General features: G+C 43.8%; 1 protein-coding gene and 1 long non-coding RNA gene across 5 annotated transcripts in view; one reads left to right on the top strand and one right to left on the bottom strand.

Moving 5' to 3' along the window:
• Positions 1-11,050, top strand: part of SLC35F1 (solute carrier family 35 member F1) — a 586,228-nt gene extending 575,178 nt beyond the window's left edge. For 3 of the 4 annotated variants that reach the window (XM_089333727.1, XM_002714777.6, XM_089333728.1), the window contains one exon: positions 7,728-8,244. In XM_089333727.1, the coding sequence (XP_089189853.1) occupies positions 7,728-7,952 (225 nt within the window). In that variant the 3' untranslated portion in view covers positions 7,953-8,244. Of the gene's footprint in view, positions 1-7,727; positions 8,245-8,406 lie in introns of those variants that run through there. The other variant, XR_016234523.1, reaches the window with a different exon arrangement.
• A 2,626-nt stretch (positions 11,051-13,676) lies between these two features.
• On the bottom strand, positions 13,677-19,231 carry LOC149126506 (uncharacterized). The gene is made up of 2 exons (XR_016234522.1): positions 16,482-19,231; positions 13,677-13,998 (listed from the first exon to the last, which is right to left on the bottom strand). It is a non-coding gene; the product is annotated as an uncharacterized LOC149126506 (long non-coding RNA).
• Between the last annotated feature and the right edge of the window lie 7,989 nt (positions 19,232-27,220).

Raw genomic sequence — 27,220 nt, 5'->3', positions numbered from 1 at the left:
TTCAGTGTGCCTCCCAACAAAAGTATAATCGTTTTTCAGCTGCTTAGTGACAATGAGAACGATGCACTGAAAGGTAAAAATCGATGAACCTTAGTCAGCCTTTGTTGTAACTGAGCCTGTAATTAAACACTCCCACAGAGGAGGCCTCATTCTGTTCTACTGCTGGCGAGGCTACTGTGGTCTTTCTTTCTTTCTTTCTTTCTTTCTCTCTCTCTCTCTCTCTTTTTTTTTTTTTTTTTTTTTTTTTTGCTAGACTGAAGAAAATAGAAATCTCTGTGAACAGGAAGAGCAGGAATTTCTATCAATTCATCAACCCAAGTGAAAATGTCTGTTTGTCATATAAAAGATAATGGCAGAAATCCATTTTTAGTTGCCTATTGCTGTACTCATGTGTGAAATTACCCACTGGGGAAGCTATTTGCCTGTAAAAGCAGCTTTATTGGCCTTAGATGTGATTGGCTGCACAAATTATACTGCCAAATGAATTGGTTTTGCAAACCAAACAGAAGGCCTCATAAACTGATGCGGAACTGCAGCTAAGGGTACAGTCTTGCCCTGGGTGACAGTGTCAGGCAGGGGCCCTGCTCACTGCTTCTCCTCCCTTTAAGAACACAATATTTGAAGACTAAATAATTTCATAAGTATTTAAATCTTAGCAATGCCTTGGTTTTCGGATATGAATAGAAAGACTACTTGGCATTCGGACCAAGGCACTCGTGTTTATTTTTTGTCTTGATTCAGTTAGCAAGGATTTGGGGTTCAATTTCCCAACTTGGAGAAAGAATGGGCAGTGAGGAGGTGGAGATCAGTATTTTTAGTCTCTTAAGACAACTAATCTTGGTGTTTGTCAGTAGATTTTTATACCAGGCCCACATTTGGTATTTTTCATGGTATGACCTAGAAGAAAGAAATATAATATTTACCTAGAAAGATTTAGCCTCTTATTTCACTAACAGAAATTAAAAAACAAAGAAATTAGAAAAGAGGAGCAGTAAGGAGGGGCCAAGAGCTGGTGAAAGAGCAGTAACTGGAGAGTTCACAAGTGTTTGACAAAGCCCCAGTCCTTCCAGGCAATAATTTGCCAGTTCATTGAAACCAGAAGTCAATTTTTTTCATTTTTCATACACTTAATAATGATAGCATTGATCGGGTTAGTTTAGTGCAAAGCCAAAATTAAGAAGGCCATCCTCAACCTGCCTGTGTTGATTTTCTGTGGAGCCAGGCCTGTCTAGTTTCCTTTCCTTGAATAGCAATTGGCTGCAAACCAGCAGCAATGGATCAAGCCAGGCAGCACCTTTTGTTGCAGGAGCCTAAGCAGGCCGCAGCTCACTGCACACTCCACACTGACCGACAACCTCTCCGCACCCAATACTTGGCGCTGGTGGACTTCACAAGTGCTCCTTACCCCCCCAACAGGCACACAGTGCTGAGACCTGTGCTGTCATTGCCATGCTGCCTTCTCCCTCCCACCTCAGCAGCAAATTGGCTGTTTCCCTTCCAAGACTGTTGACAAAGGGGCCCTCCTTCAATCTGCATGCAAAGTGGGGCCTGGAGAGACCAAGGGCTCCACTTCGAGTTTTCCTCAATGTAACAGCGTTGCGTTTAGTTACTGAGTCACTACTTTCGGACTCAGGACCAACAAAATGACAGTCTGCTTCCGTTGTAAACGAAATTGGGCTTATTTATTCTTCTTGAACTAGAAATTGGGCTTATTTATTCTTCTTGAACTAGAAATCACTGTTAGATATGCCAGCTTATTTCTATGTGCGCACTTTATATCACAGAGTAAGGGAAGAAGAGGGGGAGAAATACACTGCAAAGAATATTCAGGACCAATTTCATGAACTTAATTTAAAGTCTAATTTTCCCAGGCTTAACTTGCCTGCTGAAATGACCAAGTCAAGGGCCCTACATGGAGATTCTTCCCAGAAGAACTTGAACCCACACTTACCGACCTTGGCATTGTGTGGCTTAACCTTAAGATGACCAATTACTGCTATTCATGTTCTACTTACCCATGATTGCACTGATTCCTGAAGCAAGTGTTAAGTTTACAGATTCTCGAACTTTACACTCATAGATGTCTGCCAGAGTTAAAAATGTCATGCTAAATACCATAAATATATACAATTAGCATTAACACTTTTTAAAAAATATTTATTTATTTATTTATTTGAAAGAGTTACACAGAGAGAAAAGGAGAGGCAGAGAGAGAGACAGAGGTCTTCCATCTGCTGGTTCACTCCCCAGCTGGCTGCAACTGTGCCGATGTGAAGCCAGGAGCCAGGAGCCTCCTCTGTGTCTCTCACGCGGGTGCAGGGCCCAAGCACTTGGTCCATCTTCCACTGCTTTCCCAGGCCATAGCAGAGAGCTGGATTGGAAGTGGAGCAGCTGAGACTAGAACCGGCACCTATATGGGATGCTGGCACTGCTGGCAATGGCTTCACTCACTACGCCACAGCTCCAGCCCCAATAACACACTTTTAATATGGGAAGGTTTAACTGCATCAGTATCTTTTCAAAAGAATAAGCTGAATATCAATTAGAAAGGAAATCATTGTGGCCACTTGTCCTTCATGTTTGTGTAATGTCAAAATCTTCATCTAAGAACATTTAGAAATATTCTTGACTTTGTTTTTGTGCAGCCTCAATTTAGCATTCAAAAACCAGTTTCAACTCTTTTTGTTATCATGTTTCCAAATTGTATGCCTCTTGCAATGGCAGACCCATATCCAGTGGCATGCCAAAAGGCAACATATCTTTAAAGTTTAACAATAAGACCATCCTGAGCTATGGTGTGAAGTATTTGGTGTTTTCTTCCTCTGCTCATCATAGATCGCCTTGGAAACACATGAGGCCTTGAAAGCTTTGCCCGTTACTCATCTGTGGCACCTAGAAGCTACCCAGGGCAGTGTTCTTTCAGGCCACTCACCTCTCGAGAAAAACAAGCGTTCACTATAGGAACGCGGGTTCAGAAGGCAGATCACATCAGGTCAGTCTGAGGGGTCCACAAATACGTGTATTCGTGCAGAAAGAGAGAAACAGAAGCCGGAAAGGATACACACCGGTGCAGTTTAGACAAGAATTATTATTTTAAGGTCTGGTCCTGCAGTCCCCTTTCTTCCCAGTGACTGAGAAGTTTTCTTTATCTGTATGTTCTTTTTCTTTCCAGTTTCCCTGACGTTCCTCTTTCCCACTGTGTTTTCTTTAAGCTTCTTTGACTCTCCAAGTTAGAGCCAGACCTCTCCTTTTCCCTCAGATACCTCCCAGAACTTTCCCCTAAGGCTCATTCCCCTGAAACCCCCTTTTCCAAGAAAACATCTCCATTCCTTCCTCTGCCTCTCAGGAGTCACAGTTTCTTTCTTTCCATTGGCTTTTTTTTTTTTTTTTTTTTTTTTTTTTTGACAGGCAGAGTGGACAGTGAGAGAGAGAGACAGAGAGAAAGGTCTTCCTTTGCCGTTGGTTCACCCTCCAATGGCCGCCGCGGCCGGCGCGCTGCGGCCGGCGCACCGCGCTGATCCGATGGCAGGAGCCAGGAGCCAGGTGCTTTTCCTGGTCTCCCATGGGGTGCAGGGCCCAAGCACCTGGGCCATCCTCCACTGCACTCCCTGGCCACAGCAGAGGGCTGGCCTGGAAGAAGGGCAACCGGGACAGAATCCGGCGCCCCGACCGGGACTAGAACCCGGTGTGCCGGCGCCGCTAGGCGGAGGATTAGCCTAGTGAGCCGCGGCGCCGGCCTCCATTGGCTTTTTTTGGGGGGATAGAGGGGTATGGAAACTGTCATACATCTCTCTTTAGGAACTAAGAGAATCCTTTAAGTTTTCATTACCAATGGAATAACTATTAGTTTTCCTCACTAATAAACAAGAGCAGTCACTTAGCAAAAATGTCCAAAGTCCGCCAGAAGCATTATACAGAGGCCTGTGCCACAAATGGGCTCTTTTATGGTGAACTTCTGTATTGGTTCATTCTTCATTGCTCTAATGAAGTGCTTGATGTTGAGTGCTTTATAAAGCTCACAGACATGGAAGACGAAGAGCATGGTGCCAGTTTCTGCTTGGCTGATGGCATCACTATGGTGGGACAGGAAGACCAAGCAAGAATGAGGAGTCAGACTTTTTATAACTCACTCTTGCAGGGACTAGCCCAGGGTCCCAGGAGAACTACTTTAACCCCTTCTGAAGGCAGGGCCCACAATGACCTAACTGCTTCCCACTAGGCCCCACCTCTTAAAGGTCCACCACTTCAACACAGCCACACTGAAGACCAGGCCCCAACTCACAAACCTTTGGGAGCTAAACCACATCCAACCATAGCAGCTTTCTGGGACAGAAAGAAAAGCCAAGCCCACCACAGGGTTATGGACGATTCTGACGTTCAGTGAAAGTTGAGCTTAAACCAGGGTGCCTTCACGGCCCCTTGACACCTCCGTGAGTGTTGCTCACACTCTGCTCTGCTGACCCTACCCTCTTTAGAAAAAGGAAGTTGAAATATCACCTTCTTCCTTACAGATTCTAGTGGATATATTCCTAAATATGCTTCAAAATAATTTTGAGGCCATACTTTTTTTTCTACTTATATAGGACTAGGTCTATTGAAATCATTAGCTTATCAAAATTCTGCTTAGATATTTAATGCCAAAAATAAAATGAAAATTAGGTCTGTCCTTATCTGATGTGCTGAATACCACATTAGCTAAATAACAATCATGCTGATATGCCAACTGGCTAAGAATTAGGTTTCACCGCTAGGTGGAAGTTAAAGAGTTTTGTACAAGCTTGTTATCAATCTTCCAAGCCACCCCATTGCGTACGATGACTTATGTCTTGGTCTCATTGCTTTGAGCAACACACAGGGATTTTCGTTATGTACAGTGAGTGCTGTCTGACCCTTGTTTGCAAAGAGACTCATCAGAATGAAAGCACAGCAGAGTCGGCAGTGTGGTAGTGTTAATGCAAGGAACGTTCATTTTCCATTTCTCCAGGTATAGATATGGCAGAAGGAAGGCCAAAGTGAATGTGCAGCGTGGAACAGGCAGTCCATTCTCATGGGCTGCATTTGGCTACAGGGGTGATCACAAAGTCCACTTGAGACGGGAGCCCCTGTTCCTTAATGAAGATAACAAGCCCCTGGCTAAAATTTGCCTTACCTGTAACTGTCACAGAACTTTCGGTCTTTATCGACAGTTCCAGAGAAGTGCCAATTCTCTGCTTTGAAAACTAGAAAGAAACTATTCTTTGCAGTTATGTTAACCAGCCTGGTCTGTACAAGTTGTGTGATTGATTGGCTTTTGAGATGAATGCTCTACAGAACGAGTGTAGCATCCAGCACTGAAGTCACACTATCTGTACCCCTGATTAATTTTCTTCTTTTGTATTAAGCTAAAAAGAGGAAAGAAATGAAACCTTTTATTACTTCACAAAAAAAAAAAAATCAGACCTTCTTTTTACCACTTAAACATTCAGTATTTATCATGATTAATCATACTGCTTCCCTGACTGCTCCCATTTTAGGCTTGTGTATTTAATGAAAACGTTCTCTACCATCTATTAATAAAAGCCCTTGGGAGGCTTCCCAGATGCCCTGGTCATATAAACTTCCATGCTATCTTGTGAACAATTTTAGAGGAGATCCTGTATGAACTAAATAGAAATGCATTTGAAATCAAGTAAGTGTTGCCACTCTATTGCTATGTCCTAAGAAAACATGCGGAAGTGATTTGCCACTGAACCTGATGGCTCCACATCCCCAAAAAATAGAATCCCTTGAAGCGTTACATTTCTGTGTTATTTCCTACAATGGCAAAGGCATTAGCTTTACAAAATCCATACTTACATTTTTGTCACATTGATAAGTTAAGATACAGGGTCTAAAATTGGAAATCGAGAGGAATTTAAATTCTACCTGGATACCTGTATGAGGGCCTTGCCTGTCCTTACCTGTACCTTATTGCAACTATAAAGTCCTACCCACATCAGGTTTGTGAAACCTGCTACATCAGCCCACTGAGAAGCAGCCCTCAGTCTTACACCAGATTCTTGCCTCCTCCATTGTCCATCCCAGTTCATTGTCCTGTCACCCTTTTCTGACTGACCCCAGGTTTGAAGACGACTTTTGGAGTCAATGATTATGGACCTACGCTATGACTTCCTTTTCATCAGGTTTTTCTTTAGCATTTGATATATGAGAAATGGCATTGTATTGTCCAGTTTAAAGATTTAAAATTTGAAATGCACCACTGGTACAGTCTTTTCTTTAATTATGTTTCTGAGACTTTCCTGTAATTAAATGCATGCACTCATTCAAAATTAAAACCACTAGCAAATAATACCTAGTAGATGTCTGAGGAGATGGCACAGGGTTCTATGGCTGAAGCTGTATCACAGTATCACAATTATATGCACTATGATAATAGCAAACAAAAACAATAATAACAAGAGGCTAACATGAATTGAATGCTTGCTGCATGGTAGGCCCTATAAGTGTTATACATGTTTCATTTAATCTTTGTAACCAGCCTATTCTTTTATAGTAGAATTTCTGGGTAATTTTCCTGTTCTCCTTTCTTCCTGCTTCCAATGAATTTTTGCTTTTTTAAAATTAGTTTATAGTTCTTTCAGAATATAAACTTAAAAATAAAGTATAATGATAAAGTTAATCCCCCTTTTCCATGGATGCAGGACATGCTCAAGGCTAGGATAATAGCTGTTGACTAAAATGAGATTTGTATGCCATAAGTGCATTGTGTTGTTTTGGTCTTTCTGTATCTCTGTGCTTGAAGATTATTAAGGTCTTAAGGAGGATATTTAGGGACTGATCATATGTTTTGTCTCTCTTTCTTCAAGACATAGTTCAGTATTTTATATAGAGAAGGCATGCATTGAATAAAGAGAATGAATGAATGAATGAATGAAATAGTAGAAATGACTACTCATATTGTTACCTCACTCTCCCCCAGTAATTTCTCAATTACTTACTTCCAGTGTATCCACCCAAGTGGATACCAAAAGCTATAAAATGTGTGCTTTTTCAGTAGCATACATAAATTCTTCAAACTTTCATAAACCAATACCCCACCACCACCTCTATGAACTGGGCAGCAAGCAGTTTAGCAAGCAGAATGCTGTATATATAGCTCTGTTTGATTGTGTTTTTAGATGAGTTGGGACAGGAATAGACGGTTGTATGGTTTCTTTTGGTCCAAGGATAATCTAATTTGCAAAAATAATTAACAAAGCCAATAACTGTTCCTGCTGGGGAGACAAATAACGGGAGGGCCTGGATGCAGCTGTCAATGAGATGGTCCTTGTTTATGGCTACGTTACAACCTTAAATGGGATATCTGCATTTCTCCCGAGTTTAATGAAGCCACAAACAACCAGCTCTTTATTGAGTGATATTGGAGGCTTTTTTGCTTTTAACTTGATGTGTTTTAATTTGTGTTTAACTACATCTTTCAACATACCAGGTACTCAGTTTGGCACTTTAGAGACAATTAGCTAAACGTTCCTCTGTGTTAGCCACAGGGTCTAGAAAAAAGATAAGGAGAAATCGATAAGACCAACCCAGTTTAGGAAGAGAAAATTCACTCTCCATCGAGAGTATTGGCCAACTCTTCAAGCTGCCTGTTCTGACAGGAAACAGCTCTGCTCCTGCCTCTCCATGCCTCATTAATGTGTTCGTGGTTCTGTTCTGGCTGCTAAATGATTTTGCTGTTGTGTTTTTAGTTTTCAGGACTTTATCTCCTGTCCTTCTTCACCATCCTCATCGGGCTGGTGCTCTACTCCTCCACCTCCACGTACATAGCCCAGGACCCCCGAGTGTATAAGCAGTTTCGCAATCCTTCTGGACCTGTTGTGGACTTACCAACCACAGCTCAGGTGGAGCCTTCCGTCACCTACACCAGCCTGGGCCAGGAAACCGAAGAGGAGCCCCATGTCCGTGTGGCCTAGGATGAGGCCCACCCTGCCCACTGAGGACAACTCAGTGGCCATGTGTCTGCCCATCATCTCGTCTTGTACACAGAGAAAGGTATTTACGAGGTGCACTTTACACAGGTGGACTGCAAGGTAGCCAATCCTCTGAGAGCTTGTAAAGGGAACAAGCCAAACACCACAGGAGACATAGGCTCCACTCCGCCTGATTTGGAGAGATGCCTAGGTAGTGTGTATCCTGTTCACAACTCCCCCTGCATTAATTACTGTGAAAATTTTTGAATAAAAGCAACTACCGTTGTTATTATTATTATTTGTATTATTATTGTTACTGATATCACACAGACTTTCAGGAGGCTATTTCGTCCTCCTGATGAGACTTATTGCCAGACCTACGTGTAGTCAGCATCAATCCCACTTTTCTATGGCAAGTCACTTTTTAAGAATCACACTTTATTTTTTTTTTGCACAGACTGTATGAGTGATGCATGCCACAGGAGCTCCACCCCCTGAGAAGTTTCCTTATCCTAGGGACCTGGTGGCTAACGGTTTCCTCTGCTACCTGTTGGATTGCCTGCTCGCTAAGTATTTTGTGCTGTGACCCTTGTGGGGAGGGGCAACTGACCATATAATTCTCTATTCTAGGAATAGATTTAACACAAACATTTTAGCCTTTTTATATTTCAATCTCTGGTGACTCCAGGCCATTGCCTTTCTGTTGTGCCACGTGATTCCGCTAATAAAGTCCCCATAATAACAAGATAAGGACTGTTCCATTTCTGTGGCTTATGGGAAACCTCAGAAATAATACAATTTGTGCTTAGGGATATACATCTTTTAAGTCTTTCTGCCCCTCCCTATATCCTCTCTTCCAAGACTACTTTTTGGTTTTACTTTTTTCTTCCTTAGATGTCCTTGATGATAATATGGAAATTAACCAAGGCATTGGAAAAAGGCAGGATCCCCTAACTTGTTAATTGAGTGACACCATTTTTAAAATACACCAGCACAGAAATTCCCCTCATCATGAAGTATCATTGGTTCTGCGCCTCCTAGCAAAGTCAAGGTGCTGATGTGGAGCAGTCTCTGAAATATGCTCACTTGCTCTGGCCACTTTGTAAAGATGTCACCGTTGAAAAAGTCTGAGTCTGGCATTTTTGTCTTATTTGGCATCCATTCAATAGCAGAATTTATTGACACACATTCTTAAGGATAGATTCAAAGATATTGCAGAATCCTGTAAGACTTTGAGTGAAGTGTCGCTGGGAAAATCCATTGCCCTTGAAGAAGCCTTTTCTTCAAACACAGGAAATTAAGAAACACCCCAGACCTCTAAGGTTTAGAGCAGATTCTGTGTGTCAGTATGGGAAATACTTTTTAACTTTGGTTAACTTCAATATCATTCAAAAAGATCCTTGTTGGAGTTGCAGTGTTTATAAAGGAAAAATAGATAAATATGAGGGTTTGGATGAGTAAAATCAATATTCTTAATCCAGCAAGCAAAGCACCAATGAGATCTCTGTGAGGTAGGACAGACTGCAGGGCAGACCTTGGGTGATGCCTGCGCATGATGGGAACATACAACCCCCGCTGTCCATCAGCACCCGTGTGGCCTTTTGCCTGCCTTCCATATAGAGTAGGTAGTCTCGCCTTTGAAAATGGGGAAGAAAAATCTTCTATGATTTGTAGATTTCATGGCCCTGTCAATCCAGCCCTCTTCGAAACATGTTTCCTTTTCTGTGAGGGGGAAAAAAAAGATTAATGTCAAAGCTGGATCAAATCAAAACAAGTCAGCCAACATCTGCTCTCTGCTACCTTTTAAACCAATTAAATACCTTTCTCTGAATATTTTGTCCATTCAAATCTGAAGACCTTTAAAGACTGTGGTTTTATTTTTGTGTTTACATTCTTTTGGTTTGCATAATTTGCTTGACTTATTGCGTTTTTAGTATTTATTTTAAGCCAAATGTTTTTGTCTTTTTGATTCATTTTTATGACACGAATTTGTAGGCAGTTAGTAAAAAGTCTTATGAGAATCAAGTGGATGACATTAATTCTAAATCCACTCGCTGGACTGGTAATTTTTTTAAGAAAAAATTTAAATTCCCAAAAGGTTTGCAATCAACAGATGTCCAAGGTTGACATCTGAATTATTTCATAGAATATTTTAATTGACTCCATTGTATGGAAACCAAACATGAATGTTAAGAGGAATTCACTGTATAGCCCTGTCATCCAGTGTTCTTGTATTCAGATTTTCATGTCACTAGGTTGCCTCACTGTGTTGGTGTGTTTCCATATCGAAAGTCTGACAACATTGACTTGTCCAAGCCCAGAAATTCTAGACTGACCCTCCAGGGGAAAAAATAATAATAACTAAGAACAAATTCTTTCTCTGTGTAAAAACATTGATCCCTTGGGAATAGGATGGGAAATGGGAGTAGGACATCATTAACTCTAGTTGTTTTAGTTTCTGAGATTTCATAACCTCAGTAGACACCAGCAAAGACTTCAGCTTTTCAATCTACCACCACTATCTCTCCTCAACCAATAAGACTTAGCAGTTTGTAGAGAATTTGTCTGGATCAGAGCAAACCACAGCTCTCCTAAACCCTGCTACAAATCAGTGGCAGTTCTTACTTCCTCAATGAAACTGGCACTGGGGACAGAACTTGCCTTGGTCATACCTTCCCACAGCTCCCAACTCTGAAATACACAGCCAGGTAGACCAAGCAATGGAAAGATCTGCAGCACTGTGTCTCATGAATGTGTTTCAATGTTTAGTTTAGATAATGCTTACTTGTGCTATTAACCTTTTGACAGGCATGTAGTATTGTTTGTTTTGGGTTTGTTTTTGCCTTTTAACCATTTAGTAGTCCCCAGCTAGCTACCAGTGCAGATTTTACCCCATGGGTAGGATTCTATTGTTAAGCCACATAACAAAGCACACTAATACTGACACTGCAAATGGAAAATACGAACCAAAAACGAAATTGACACCGATAAGTTGAACAAACTGTCCATTTTTGATATTTTGCATGCTCCCCCATGGACTGGCTGTGGCAATGTAATGCCTGTATAATGTTTTCAAATAAAAATAAATGCTTTATGAAGCACTGAGTTCTTGATTTTCTTGTGTGTTTGCCTGCACTATGACAACCATGGAAGCAGCTCCCTTGGGATGCTAGAAATAGCAACAAAAGTAGATAGCTGGGTACATGTCAAAGTAAAAACCAGAAACAAAATATTTCCAAATTAGGAAGGGTGCTGTTGGTCACAGAGCTCCAGCTTCAAAAAGCCAAGTAAAACATGTTTGTAATTTGCAAAATTAATTATTCATCTCAGCACTTCCGAAGGCTCTGGAGCTAATACCTCCAAGCCCACATTTGAAACACACATAGGAGAATATTAATTTACCCCCACAAAATAGTTTCTCATAAAGGAAAGTTCTGGGGCCAGCACTGAGGCAAAGCAGGTAAAGCCACCATCTGCAAGGCAGGTATCCTAAATGGGTGCAGGTACAAGTCCAAGCTGCTCCACTTCTTTTTTTTTTTTTTTTTTTTTTTAAGATTTATTTATTTCACTTGAGAGTCAGAGTTACACAGACTGAAAGAGAAGGAGAGGCAGAGAGAGAGAAAGAGAGGTCTTCCATCCGCTGGTTCACTCCCCAATTGGCTGCAACAGCCAGAGCTGCGCTGATCCGAAGCCAGGAACCAGGAGCTTCTTCTGGGTCTTCCACGTGGGTACAGGGGCCAAGGACTTGGGCCATCTTCTACTACTTTCCCAGGCCATAGCAGAGAGCTGGATCGGAAATGGAGCAGCCGGGTCTTAAATCAGCACCCATACGGGATGCCAGCACTGCAGGCAATGGCTTTACCCACTACACCACAGCGCCGGCCCTGGCTGCTCCACTTCTAATCCATCTCACTGCTAATGCACCTAGGAAAGCAAGAGAGGCTGGCTCTAATACTTGGACCTCTGCTCCCATGTGGGAGACCCAGAAGAAAGTCCTAACTCCTGGCTTCAGCCTAGCCCAGCCCTGGCCGTTGTGGCCATTTGGGGAGTGAATCAGCAGATGGAGTATCTCTCTGTAACTCTGCTTTTCAAATAAATAAATCTTTAAAAAAAGGAAAGCCGTGTGTATGCTGTCCTTGGCACAAGAGCAGACCTACAATGTGCTCACTCTCCCAGGGCCTATTTATATAGCAGAGGCTGTTCCCATTTCTGCTCAGAATTTAGTGTCCTCTCATTGTCACTTGTCCATCAACCACGGTCACCTAGGTGTCTCTTAAGTACCTAAAGCAGAATGCATATGAATTTAATGTTCTTGTCATTTGTGTTCACAATAAGACCCCAAAAGCTAAATAAGCCAGACTGTGTATCTTAGTTATATATAAAGCATCGGTTTTTTTTTTTAACTTTTATTTAATGAATATAAATTTCCGAAGTACAGCTTATGGATTACAATGGCTTCCCCCCCCCCATAACTTTCCTCCCACCTGCAACCCTCCCATCTCCCGCTCCCTCTCCCCTTCCATTCACATCAAGATTCATTTTCAATTATCTTTATATACAGAAGATCAATTTAGTATATACTAAATTTTAAATAAATTTAAAATACTAAAGCTTTCAACAGTTTGTACCCACACAGAAACACAAAGTGTAAAATACTGTTTGAGTACTGCTGCTCGTCACGGGGCAGCAGGTCCGATAGATCTCCTCAGGGCCAGCCTGGGGAGCTCAGGGGCAGAGCGGGATGAGGAGTTTTGGTGGCAGAGGAACCACACCAGAGTCGGGAGATCAGTCAACGCCCAGGGCGCAGCCGGGTTCTCGACTTTATTGGGAAGGGAAGAGCTTTTATAGACACAGAAAGGGGGCTGTCCAGGGCACAAGGGAACCAAGCCAACCAGCTGAAAGATCAGGCAGGACACAAGCCGGGCACGCCCTCAGGGCCTATCACAGCCGAGGACACGTACTGTTCACAAATACGGAAGTCTCCTGTCAGGCTAGGTACCTCCCCCGGGGGCCAACTTGGGTTGTTGGAAACGCTGTCACTGGGATGCAGAAGTGCGGCAAACTCAAGCAAAGGCTCAGCGGCCTTCTTGAGGGAAGGCTTAGCAACTTTGTTTCCTCTCCGATTGGAGCGCCCCCACCCCCCCGCAGAGTACTAGTTATAGCATTAAATCACAATGTACAGCACATTGAGGACAGAGAGCCTACATGAGGAGTAAGTGCACAGTGACTCCTGTTGTTGACTTAACAATTGAAACTCTTGTTTTTGGCATCAGTAATCACCCTAGGCTCTTGTCATGAGTTGCCAAGGCTATGGAAGCCTTTTGAGTTCACCAACTCTGATCTTATTTAGACAAGGTCATAGTCAAAGTGGAAATTCTCTCCTTCCTTCAGAGAAAGGTACCTCCTTCTTTGATGACCTGTTCTTTCCACTGGGATCTCACTCACAGAGATCTTTCATATAGGTTTTTTTTCTTTTCTTTTTTTTTTTTTTTTGCCTGAGTGTCTTGGCTTCCCATGCCTAAAATACTCTCATGGACTCTTCAGCCATATCTGAATGCCTTAAGGGCTAATTCTGAGGCCAGAGTGCTGTTTAGGACATCTGCCATTCTATGAGTCTGCTGTGTATCAAGTAAAGCATTGTTTTAAAAGAAAAGCTCATTCTTTAGAAAATAAACAGCAGCACACTAAGTGCTTTATAAAGTGCTCTTAAGATCCATCACAATCTGCTTTTTTTATTTTTAAAGAATTATTTATTTATTTATTTATTTGAAATCACATTTTACAGAGAGGTAGAGGCAGAGAGTGAGAGAGGTCTTCCTTTCACTGGTTCACTCCCCAGATAGCTGCAAGCCTGGAGCTTCTTCCAGGTCTCCCAGGTGGGTGCAGGGGCCCAAGAACTTGGGCCATCCTCCGCTGCTTTCCCAGGCCACAGTAGAGAGTTGGGTCAGAAGTGGAACAGCCAGGACTTGAACCAGCACCCATATGGGATGCCAGCTTTGCAGGTGGTGGCCTCACACACTATGCCATAGTGCCAGCTTCCACAACCTGCCTTTATAAAAAGGACAGCACAAACTTAAAAAAATATTGCATGAAAAAATAAGTTTTCACATTTTTCCCTGAAAAATGTTAATTCTTTCTCTGAGGTACTGTTTGCTTTTATTGAGTAAGCTGTTTGATCAAAGGAGAAATAAAGTTGAACTTCAGCCTGTATCCAGATGTCCAACAATTCCAAATGATTGGGGTCCAAACAGAATAGACAAGAAATGTACATGTCATGTTTCATGTGATTCCCCAGTGGATTCGAATTTTTTTGAAAGATTTATTTATGTATTTATTTATTTAGAAGTCACAGTTACAGTGAGAGAGGGATATACAGAGAGAGAAAGAGAGAGAGAGAGAGAGAGAGAGAGCAAGCTTCCATTTGCTGGTTCACTGGTTCACTCCTCAGATGGCCATAACCACCAGGGTTGGGCCATGCAGAAGCCAGGAGCTTCATCTGGGTCTCCCTCATGCATGCAGGGGCCCAAGTACTTGGACCATCCTCTGCTGCTTTTCCCAGGCCATTAGCAGGGAGCTGGATTGGAAGTAGAGCATCTGGGCATGAACTGGCCCCTCTATGGGATATCTGCATTACAGGTGGTGGCTGGGAACAGCGGAGGATGGCCCAAGTACTTGGGCTTTGCTACAATGCTGGCCCCTGTAGTTTTCTTTTCTTTTTTTTTTTTTTTTAAAGATTTATTTTATTTATTTGAAAGACAGAGTTACAGAGAGAGGTAGAGACACAGAGAGAGAGATCTTCCATCCGCTGGTTCACTCCCCAGATGACCGCAACAGCCAGAGCTGCGCTGATCTGAAGCCAGGAGCCAGGAGCTTCCTCTGTGTCTCCTATGTTGGTGCAGAGGCCCAAGTGCTTGGGCCATCTTCTACTGCTTTCCCAGGCCATAGCAGAGAGCTGGATCGGAAGAGGAGCAACCGGCGCCCATATGGGATACCGGTGCATCAGGCCAGGGCATTAACCCACTGCACCACAGCACACACCACCACCACCCCACCCCACCCCCGTAGTTTTCTTAAGAGAAAGAACTGGGCTTCCTAAATACTTGAAAGTTCTTGCAATGCTAAGGAGACAGTCCAATGAGTTTTGTCACTATTAGCATGAGAGAAACAAGTAAAATTCAGCAGGAGGGCTGTAATTTATCATATTGTCTTGGTGTTGCACAGGGAAACAAACTGTCATGTTTGAAATAACAGGAGCTGAAATTACATCCAGCTTATCTGTTTTCAGTGCCCTGCAAAACACCTTGCCCATGGAAAGCACTCGTACATCTTGTTGTAATAGAATCTAACTTCTAAACCATAAGTACAAAGTACAAGTGTAAGATATTCTATTACACAATGTTCTCTTTGTTCTCCTGGTTAATCTTAAGTTGTTTTATTTTTTTTTCTGGAAAATTCCTGTTCTTGGAAAGGAAGAAATCACCATGTCCATCTAAATGCACCCTTCTAGGGAATTTTTTTTTTAATGATTGCTTACAATGTTTGGGCCTTCAAGGTCAAGTATGAGATAGGAAACAACATGAAGTTGATACCATTGCTTCTTTATTGTAAACAATAGCCTTTCTTTTTTTTCTTGTTTTTTTTTTTTTTCTTTGACTTCATTTTCCCCTCTCTTTTTTCCTCTTTTCTTCTTTCTGCAAGTGCACACAAAGGGCTTGTTATGGGCCACCTTGGCAGAGTTTCTACCCTTTATTCTCCAAGTGGTCAAAAGGTTTAATTCAAAAATATTATGCTACAGTGTGCCAGATGACTGTCAGCAGTGCCTAAAAGGACAAGCTATTGTGCATCACACTTCAGACAGCCAGACAAGTCCCCTTGAAACGTTCCTGCAGCCTGAGTAAAACAATCAGAGGGAGGTGGTCTCTGGGACTAGGCTCTGAGATTAGGGCCTTCCACCTGGCTGGACAGAGGACTGGTGTGGATAAGACTAAAATTCGTGAAACCATGAAAATGAGCTTGTTCACCAAGCTGCAGCATGAGAGCTGGGACTGACCCCACATTGAATGAGGATCATTTCAGGGTAGAGAAGATAACTTACTTTACACAATGGAAAGTAATCTTCTGAATCCATTGCCCAAAGCTCATGGTACAGGCAAAAAAAAAAAAAAAAAAAAAAAAAAAAAGTAGGTATTCAGTAACCTTGTAGATGGGAGAGCTACACAAGGGCATCCATTTATTTTTTCACAAAGGCATCCATTAACGCCTTCAAGACTGAGCGCAGGGGGCTGGTGTTGTGGCACAGTGGCTTAAGCCACCACCTGCGAGACAGATTCTGGGGTTCCGCATGAGCACCCGTTTGAGTCCCACTCAGCTGCTGAGGCCATCTGGGGAGTGAACAAAGAGCGAAAGCAGGGACTTAATAGTTACATGCAGATGATGAGCATGGACTCAGTTCACACCAGGGGAACCTGGATGTGTGGTCACCCTGGCTTTAGGTGAAGGCTGGAAGCACAGCGGGTGGCCATTTCTTCTTACCACCAGATGTCGCTGTCTGAGGCAGAAGGGCAGGAGCAGGAAGCTGCTCCGAATTCTTACTCCTGCAGAGCTTCTCTCACTGTTCAGACCTCTTTCTTGGAGTCACTGGTAGCCAGGGATGTTGGAGAAGTGAGAGAAGTCCCAGGCGTAATATCTCAGGTATCTTCTCCATTGTTCATTGCTAAATGTGTACAAAAGTAAACAAGGAAGTAGCACATGAGCCCACTGGAGATGGTAGTACTGGAATTACCGAGAAATAAATTACTTAAAGAAAGACTGAAATGACCAGGTAATGTGTATGGAAGGGATATGTATTCCTCATGGGAGGAAGAAGTGAATTCCTAGGAGCTGAAAAGTAGTTGCCTTAGGGAAGTGGACTGAAACCATTCCTCACTCCACATTTTCCTAGCAATGTCCACAAATACCATTTCTAGGACTTTCAGCTAATGGGTTAAAAACATGTGGTGATAATGCATATTTTTGTGTGAAGTTGGAACTTATTAAATGCTTTTCTTTGGCCTTGTCTCTGTAGGAAAGGAGAATTACTTCCATAGTACCTGAAAGGGGTTTGATAAATTTTAAGTAATAGTAATAATTGCAGTTTCACAGATGGTTGGCTACTTGCCACTTTCACAGCAAACTAGAAAAGCAATAAAAAACTACTTGATCTTAAAATGACTACTGTTCTAAATGAAATTACTAAAGAGAGAGGAAATGGGCTAATCACTCGAATAATCAAAACAGTCTCATTATGGGACTCCCTGTGAGCTTTTGTCTGAATTCTCTAATGTAGTTTTTGGCATTAAATAGGATTTTAAAAGCTAAATAGGTCACACATGCATACAAATGGTTGAGTGAATCCCATAACTGCTTTATGTCTCCCAAGATTCTGCCTATCAGGCTGCGTTTAATTAAAAGGAAAATTGTCAGCAATAGAGGACAACTTAATGTGGAAAATTTGGTGTCCATGGTTGAAGACTCAGACTTTGCTTTGAATTCACTTTCAGTTCATAATCATGACTCCCAGACAACAGTGACATTGGTTAAGGCAGCTATGTAGATATCAGCCTGGGTGTGTAAGAGGGGCCCAAGAAAATGCGAAGTTTTAAGAAACTAAGTTTGTGTGAAATAGAATGAGGAAACAAGACCTGAAAGCAAGACCCAGCCTCATCTCTGTCTCCCCTAGCCCAAGGTGTCCCTGCCTGTCAGAAGGAGCTCACTGGCTTGATGGAGTGATGTAGCGGCCACCAAGGTACCAGTTACTGAACTGATGGAGTTGTTTGCTTCTCCAATAGGTCAGGACCTTGATGGCCAGTGTTGTCCAGAGGGGTTTGCATGGGGAAATTCCATATCCAGAAATACCCCTCCCAGACCTTCCCAGCAGAGGGGAGAGGGGAGAAGAAATGGAGGACCCATACTCATTCTGAATGCAGACTGGGCTCTCAGTCTTTTTCTGAGATGCCCATCTGGTCCATGAGGTGTAGGAGTTTCTGTCTCTACTTTTTAAATAAAACTGCTAAAATTGCCTTGTCTGCTCATTCATTGATCTCATACTTCCTTGTCATTGGAGCAAGTACCCAGGGTTCAAAGGTGAAGCAAAATTCATTTTCACTTTAGTCTCAATCTTAGACCCAGAACCAGAGAGCTGCAGGAAACAATGGAGATCATTTCACTGAAAATCTCAGGTTGGGATGGGCCTTGTCTCTGTAGGGAAGGAGAATTACTTGGGATGCCAACATCCCCTGTTAGAAGGCCTAGGAGTGAGTCTCTCCTCTACTTGCCAATCCAGCTTCCTGCTGATGCACACCCTGATGGTAGAAGATGATGGCTCAAGTACTTGGGTCCTTGCTGCCCATGTGGGAGACCTGGAAGAAGTGACTGGCTCCTAGCTTCATTTTGAATGTGAACCACCAAATAGAACTCTCTCTCTCTCTCTCTCTCTCTCTCTCTCTCTCTCTTCCTGTCAGCACTATACCATTCAAATGAATAAATAAACTTTAAAAGAAAATTTCAAGTCTAAGGTAGGTACAGTTAAGATGCAACCTGAGACATCTGCATCCTATATTGGAGTACATGGGTTCGAGTCTGGCTTTGGAAATAATTCCAGCTTCCTACAAATATACATTTTGTGTGGTTGGGTGCTTGCCACCCATGTAGGAGACCTGGTTTGAGTTATAGATTCCTGGATTCACTCTAGCCCCACCCTGATTCCTGCAAACATTTGGGTAGGGAACCAGCAGACAGAAAACAATCTCTCTCTCTCTCTCTCTCTCTCTCTCACTTTCAAATTAATAAAGTAACAAATAAAAATTTAAGAAAAAGAAAAATCCATTTTATGTCCTGAAAATATGAATATGGTTTAGCCTTAGTCACTACTCATTGAATGTTGCAGATAGCATTATCATGTGTAATTCATTAGGGAGGTGCTCTGTGATCCCTGGAAACCAGAGTCAGCTAAATGTAGATCCTTTCCATTAAGAGAGCCCAAGCAAATTTTATTTTTATTTTATAGTTGGTTTTTTTTTTTTTTTTTTTTTTTTTGGACAGGCAGAGTTAGACAGTGAGAGAGAGACAGAGAGGAGAAAGGTCTTCCTTCTGTTGGTTCACCTCCCAAATGGCTGCTACAGCCTGTGCGCTGTGCCGATCCAAAGCCAGGAGCCAGGTACTTCCTCCTGGTCTCCCATACGGGTGCAGGGCCCAAGCACTTGGGCCATCCTCCACTGCCTTCCCAGGCCACAGCAGAGAGCTGGCCTGGAAGAGGAGCAACCGGAACAGAACCAGTGCCCCAACCAGGACTAGAACCTGGGGTGCTGGCACCGCAGGTGGAGGATTAGCCTAGTGAGCCGCAGCGCCGGCCCCAAGCAACTTTTTAGGCAGTTTAGGTAAGTAGTCCTTAGGAGGACCTCTATTACCAACCAACTCCTTAAGTATAAAAATCCCAAAGAGAAAAGAAAGGAAAAGCACTTGGTACATGCCTGCAGTAAACTACTTCTGTCTTTCTGTATGGATCCTTCTGGGAAAATGGTCCTTCTGCTACTCCTACTCAACACACAAGTATGAGTGGCCTTCCGGACTGGCTTTGCCCATACTACTGCCTGAACCAGACGCTAGAGCATCAGTGGTCTCTTTGTAAGGGTTAAGAGCCTATTGCTTCTGCAGGGAGATTTCTCATCTCCAGATCTACACCAGCTGCCACTAACTATAATCTCAAATAACCTGTGTTGGGTCATGATTATCGGTGAAGTTGCTGCCATTAGTAAACAATTCAGCTGCCACCAGAGAACATCAAGCTTGACTGTAAGATGAAGGGGTAAGTGGCCCCTGTGATGTTAGGGCTTGTGGAAATCCACATCATTGAGCAAGGGGTCGCGATCACCAGAGCATTGAAATTTTAAAAGCAAAGCTATCCTGCCCATCTATAAGAGTGTTCCAGGATGTCACTCTCTTTTTTAAAGATTTATTTTATTTATTTGAAAGACACAGAGTTACAGAGTAGAGACAGAGAGAGAGGTCTTCTGTCTGTTGGTTCACTCCCCAGATGGCCACAATGGCCAGAACCAGCGCCCATATGGGATGCTGGTGCTTCAGGCCAGGGCTTTAACCTGCTGCGCCACGGCACCGGCCCCTCCAGAATCTCTTTAGGACCCCTAAAGTGGAGTACTTCAGCACCACCACCTGCTACTCCTGGACTCATGGGAGTTTTTCAGCGAAAAACCCTTCTACCATTTCTCCTGTGGCTGATTAAATGGGTTGCTTCAGTTTGAAAGGCAATCTCCTTTTTTTGAGTCTTGACATTATAAAGAAATAGACATTTCTGCACTAATGCAATTTTCATTATTTCCATTATCATGATAAAGTAGGATATCTTCTTCAGAGTACAGCATAAGTCCCATCCATTGCTAATGAGATTGCAACAGCGTCTGCGTTTGGAAGCATTGTATTATTTCTGTCTACTCCTCCTGAAATGATTGACCCAGCTGGTGCCACAGTGGCAGATATCTGAGCGTGGCCTTCTTACTTCATTAGTTCACTCTTGATGACAGCTTCTTCGAACATTTCAGGATTGTTTTCTATACATTACATCTTAAATGTAACTATATGTGATCTCTTGTCTTTAAAGTCGTTTAAGAAAAAGGAAAAATCTCTCCTGAGTACAAATGAGTGTATCTCGGATACTGCCTCTAAACTGTATGCACATTTGTTTTTAAAAAATGGAATAGATTTAAGTTTTTTTAATATCACACTGCATATTCATTAAATGAGACACTCTGGTTTCTAAATGCCAGTGATTTTAAAATCAAATCGTGACTTTACAAAATTGAAAATTACTATTTTTCCCAACGCCCTTACCTGTCAACACTACAAGATTCCTGCGTTAGTGAAACACTGTGAAATAGTTCCCTGCAGGTGGAACTGCTTCGTGCCATCTGTCCTGAGAATGAACCTATTTTCTTCAATAGGATCACTCGCCATCTTAATTTCCCTTGCATTATTACTTACAAGTTTCAAAAGAAATCTCCACATTATTCTTTAATTCAGCCAAGAAACATTCTTGAAGAGAAGCTATACCCAGGTAAAATAATATAGAGACAGTACTATATAGCAATAGTTAAACTTACATCCTATCTTGAATATAATAAACTGACATTTTTTCTCTGATATGCTTTATCCTTAGAAAAACAAAATATAAGTAAAATATTAATTTTAGAAATGAAGATATGAAGAATAAGATAATAAATTAGTTCATCCCTCCCCCAATCAACCTAAATAGATGTTTTGGTTACAGTCAGGTATTTGGCACCAACCTAGGCCCTGGTTATGACTGGCCCACTTGATGCAAACGAACAGGTGGAGACAGGGTTCCAGACAGACTTAGTTCCGCTAGGGCAGTGAGGCAGGTGTCAGCAAGCCATGTGCCCCCAGAAGACAAAGTCCAGGTGGTGGAAAGAGAGCCCAAGTAATTGCAACAATCCAGGACACCTTCCATTAGCGCATAGTTGCTCCTGATAATGCTTCTACTTGTGCTCACCCCATAGGAAGCCAAAACGCATCTCTAGGTGGGAATGTGAGGCCGCCTTCGGTCACCGGCTGTTTGAGTCAGGAACAGAGATGATGACTTCCTGCAGGGCGGGTGGTTTCTAAAGTCTATTTTTACCTTCAAGGAGAAAGGTGCTTCTCTTCATGTTCGTCACTTGAACATCTTATTCCAGCTGTCAGTCACCAGAAAAGGTGTCAACTCCGGGCTCCAGGATTTCTCTGAGAAGCATAAAACCAACTAATAATAAGACCAAAGGCATTGATTTTGCCTAGCATGCAGGTTCAGAATGAGATGAATGCCTGAGAACGAAGCAGTTAGGATACCTTCCTTCTTCCTGAGTGTACCCAGAACTGTGGCTATGATGAGGGAATGCCCTCTTCTGTTTAACACACGACATACCAAACCTGATTTTTCCATTTGCATCTCTCAGGATAACCCAGTTGCTCCATTTATTTTTTTTAAAGATTTATTTTATTTATTTGAAAGAGTTACACAGAGAGAAAAGAGAGAGAGAGAGAGAGAAAGAGAGAGAGAGAGAGAGAGAAAGGAGCCAGGAGCTTCTTCCTGGTCTCCCACGTGAGTGCAGGGGCCCAAGGACTTGGGCCATCTTCTACTGCTTTCAAAGGCCATAGCAGAGAGCTGGATTGGAAGAGGAGCAGCAGGGTCTCAAACCGGTGCCCATACTGGATGCTGGCACTGCAGGCAGCGGCTTTACCCGCTACGCCACAGCGCCGGCCCCACCCAGTTGCTCCATTTATAAACCAAGCCTTGGCCCTCTGGTATTGACAATTGACTGGGAGAAGGGGGAAGCTCCTGTCACTTGGGGAGCTGTGAAGCCGCAGTAATTAGAACAAGTTCTCCAGGGGAAGAGGAATCTCTCCCTCTGTGTCGAGTTTCAAGCTCTCTTCCTCAGACACTCTGCTTCTGCCAAGCTTGGAGCATCCTGATCCAATTTTTTTTTGGCCAATGCCTTTTTGAAATCTCCTATAGATTTCTGTGTAGTGACAACTACCTCCAGTATTATTTATTCTTCTATGTGCTAGACAATGGGATAAGCATTGTAAAAATTATTTTATTTTGTCCTCAAATCAATGCTGGAGGTGGGGAGTCATAGAATGTATCCCAGTTTTATTGCCGAGTTAATGGAGGGATAGATGGATTGTATAAAACGGCCAAGGACACACAGCTACAAGTGATAAGGCCAGGCCTGAAACTCTGGTGTGTCTAACTTCAAACACATCAGAGTACACCGTGACACAAAATGTCTCATGACAGCTCAAAAAGAGGCTTAGTTGACAAAACTATTGAGGAGCTATCTGCAAGAGTCCAGTGAAGAGATGTGTGTAGGAGAGGGAAAGCTGACTATACCCAGCATCAGGTGTGTAGCGTGGCGTAGCGAGTAAAGCCGCCACCTGCCACACTGGCATTCCATGTGGGCACCAGTGCATATCCCAGGTGCTCCACTTCCCCTCCAGCTCCCTGCTAATGGCCTGGGAAAAGCCGCGGAAGATGGCCCAAGTGTTTGGGTCCTGCCACTCACATGGGGGACCTGGATGAAGTTCCTAGCTCCTGGCTCCTGGCTTCAGCCTGGCCCAGCCCTGGCCATTGTGGCCATCTAGGGAGTGAACAAGCAGATGGAAAACTGAGATCTCTCTCTCTCTCTTTCTCTCTCTCTTCCCTCCCTCTCTTTGACTTTCAAATAAATAAATAAATCTTAAAAAAGAAAGCAACATATGCCAACCACATTCATGGCTCACTATTGATAGGGGAAGTTGGTTACAAATTCCTCTCTTGTAAGACCAATAGAAATGCAGGTTAGAAGAAAAGAACACTCCATATCAGCAGCAGCAGAATATTGACTCGCTTTGAGAGTTGGAAGATGTAGTCAGGGGCAGTGTCCTTCACTTCCTCCACAGACTCCATTGCCACCTGCTTAGGCAGCAAGTGATCCTCAGGGTGCCCTCCCGGAAGGCCTCCTCTCTGTGCCACAGCCTGGGGTCATTTCTTGACCTTTAGTCTCCTTAACATCCCAGCAGCATTTGGCACAGCTGATTGCATCGTCCCTCTTGAAGCAATTCTTCTGTAATTTGTGGGATCCACTTCTGCTGATGTTCCTGTGCCCCACGAGCCACTGCCACCCGTGGTCCTCCTCGGAGCTCCCCATGCTCTTGTCCTTGGTTTGCATCTCCTTTTTATTGAGTTTACTCTCACTGCATTAAACACCGGCTCCATGCTGACGACTCGCTCTTTGGCCTCCCCATCCCAGACCTCTCCCTGCCCATTCGATGTTTCCACTTGGACATGCAATAAGCCTCTCAAGCCTAATGTGTACAACACAGAACCTGTGACCACCTCCCCGCCTCCAGCCCCGCCAAAAACCTGTTTCTCCTGCACCTGTTTCTCCTGCAGTCCTCCATGTCTCATAAGCAGCCCATTGACTGCCTGCTTATTCTGGCCAAACACTCCAGATCTGTCCTTGATTTTGTATTTTCCATCCACATCTGCATCCCATCCCCCAGCAAGTGACCTTCATCCTGAATCAGACTCCTGGCCACAGCTGCTTCCACCACCCTGACTGGAGCCACCTTCCTCCGTCCTGAAGGACGGAAATCCCCTCCTAAGTGCTCGCCCACATCTGCCTCTTTAAAATCCATTCTCCACATAGTGAAAATAATTTTTTAAATGTCAATTACATCCTACCATTTCCCTGCCAACACCCTTCCAGTATCTCCCCATGGTTTTTAGAATGAATTTCAAATGCCTTACCACGGTTTCCTCCCCACTCCACCCCCGGCCCCTCTCACACGGACCCCTCTCTCCCTCTTCAACAGATCCAGCCATCAGCCTGAACCGCTCTTCCCTTAGGTTTGAGCTCGTCTGCTCCATCCCCAAGGGCCTTCTCCCATTAGCCTCATCCGGTTCCTTCTCTTTGCCATTACCCTGGTATACCTTCTTCATGACACTTCTGGCTATTTTAAATGATCTTATTTATCTATGAGCATAGGTAAATCTGTCTCTGGTTAGAACGATCCTGGAAGATTGTGTCTTGTTCACTCCTGCGTCCTCAGAACCTGACACATGGTAGTTCTGCAGCAATAGGTGTTTAATAAGTGGATGTCTAAACCACAGGGAAGCCGCTTAAAGGTCCTAGAATAATAAAGGCTTACATAAATAAAGGCTCTAGTCATGAAACAAACTTAGAATTTCAAGCAACAGCAAGCAATTGGGAGAGGTATTGGGGGACAAAAGATCTTATTACATGCAGATGGAATCGGGCTTGGGCATATATCAGGAGAGTGAAGATTTTTCTTTATTAAAATAAGAAGACATTACCACTTTTCATCAAATAGCCACTCAAATATAACTCTCAAAGTTTGATTACCAACAAAGAAATACAGGCCTGAGAGTAAGGGCTCCATGATTAAGGGCAGGCGATTTTTCTCCATGAAGATACGCACTTAGCAGCTCCACAGATGCTGACTCCCTCCCTCCCTCCCAGAGTGCTGTTCCGCATTCATGCTCTGATCACTTCTCCACTCCATGACAAGCTTCTCTCCAGGGACCAACCAGAGCACACTCTTTTAATTCTGTGTGCAATCAAGCCAAGCTCAACCAGCAGTCAAGCTGAAAAATCTCTACTCTCCACAAATGGCCACCTTGTCTTTTTGCCTGAAAATAAAGAAAGGACAGCTAAGTCCAAACTGACGGACAAATCATATCCAAGCAATTGTCCCCATGGGTTAAGAATCAGGTTGGGGGCCAGCGCCGCAGCTCAGTAGACTAATCCTCCGCCTTGCGGTGCCGGCACACTGGGTTCTAGTCCCGGTCAGGGCTCCGGATTCTGTCCCGGTTGCCCCTCTTCCAGGCCAGCTCTCTGCTGTGGCCAGGGAGTGCAGTGGAGGATGGCCCAAGTGCTTGGGCCCTGCACCCGCATGGGAGACCAGGATAAGCACCTGGCTCCTGCCATTGGATCAGCGTGGTGCGCAGGCCGCAGCGCGCCGGCGGCGGCGGCCATTGGAGGGTGAACCAATGGCAAAGGAAGACCTTTCTCTCTGTCTCTCTCTCTCACTGTCCACTCTGCCTGTCAAAAATAAAAAAAAAAAAAAAAAAGAAAGAAAGAGAGAGAAAAGAAAAGAAAGAAAGAAAGAAAAAGAATCAGGTTGGGGGCAGGCATTTGGCACAGCAGTTAAGATGCCACATAGGAGATGCTTGCATCCCATATGAGAGTGCCTGGGATCTACGCCCAATCTACTACCAAGTCCAGCTCCCTGCAAGTGCGGAGCCTAGGAAGCTGCAGATGACGTCTCCAGCAGTTGGGTCCTCGCCACTCATGTGAGGAGATCCAGATCAAATCCCAGCTCCCGGCCGCAGCTATTGCAGGTATTTGGGATGTGAACCCGTGGATGGGAATGGGAGAGCTCTCTCTCTCTCTCTGCTTCTTCCTTCTCTGCCTTTCAAATAAATAAAATTTTTAAAAAAGAATCAGAAGAATCAGGTTGATTACAATAAATCAGGGTGATATGAAAAGTGCTCAGCAAGTATGCAGCTTCTTTAGATTTGGCCTTAGGGGAGGGCCTCTCTGAGGAGGTGATATTTTGTTTAACAAGCACCTGTTGATCAACCACTAAATTCCAGGCAAGATAATGATGATATAGCCTTAAGAAAGGGAGGGGCCGGCGCCGCGGCTCACTAGGCTAATCCTCCGCCTAGCGGCGCCGGCACACCGGGTTCTAGTCCCGGTCAGGGCGCCGGATTCTGTCCCGGTTGCCCCTCTTCCAGGCCAGCTCTCTGCTGTGGCCCGGGAGTGCAGTGGAGGATGGCCCAGGTGCTTGGGCCCTGCACCCCATGGGAGACCAGGAAAAGCACCTGGCTCCTGGCTCCTGCCATCGGATCAGCGCGGTGCGCCGGCCGCAGCGCGCCGGCCGCGGCGGCCATTGGAGGGTGAACCAATGGCAAAAGGAAGACCTTTCTCTCTGTCTCTCTCTCTCTGTCCACTCTGCCTGTCAAAAACAACAACAACAACAACAACAACAACAACAACAACAACAACAAAAAAAAAAAAAAAAAGAAAGGGAGGAAAGGCCCTATGTCCTAGCAGGGAAAGTAAAAAAAAAATCATGTGAGCAAGTGAGAGAAGTTTGAGTAGTGATATTGCCATGAAGAATACAAACAGTAAGCAAGTGGACAGTGATGGGGTCTGGGCTGGGAAAAAGGTACTTTAACCTGTGTGATGACATGAGAAAGACAGAAGGACCAGATGGAGTAGACATGGAGGAAGAGCCTCTGAGTAGAGGGGACGGCGTGTGCCAAGAGATTTTAGGCAGACATCGGAGTGACTCAACAGCAGCAGCCCCCACCTGCAACACGGCCCCCACTGTACTATAGCAGAATTGAAAAGAATAACTTAGACACCAGCCTGTCTTTGGAATGAGTGAAAAAGGCTAGGAGTGTATCTCTATAGGCAGAAGATTTTGCTTCCTTGCTTATTTACTTATATGAGAGGCAGAAATACAGAGAGGCGGGAAGAGTGAGCTCCCATCGGATGGTTCACTCTACAAATGCCCACAACAGGCCCCGGCTGGGCTGAAAACCAGGAACCAGGAGCTAAATCCAGGTCTCCCAGGTGGGAGGTGGGAATCTAATCACTTGAGCCATCACCTGCTGCCTCCCAGGGATTGGCAAAAACCTGGAGTGTGGAGCA

The sequence above is a fragment of the Oryctolagus cuniculus genome, chromosome 5, assembly GCF_051225735.1.
Source record: "Oryctolagus cuniculus isolate XC-2025 breed Fujian yellow rabbit chromosome 5, ASM5122573v1, whole genome shotgun sequence".
Classification (NCBI taxonomy): domain Eukaryota; kingdom Metazoa; phylum Chordata; class Mammalia; order Lagomorpha; family Leporidae; genus Oryctolagus; species Oryctolagus cuniculus.
This window is presented reverse-complemented; position numbering and strand designations above follow the sequence as displayed.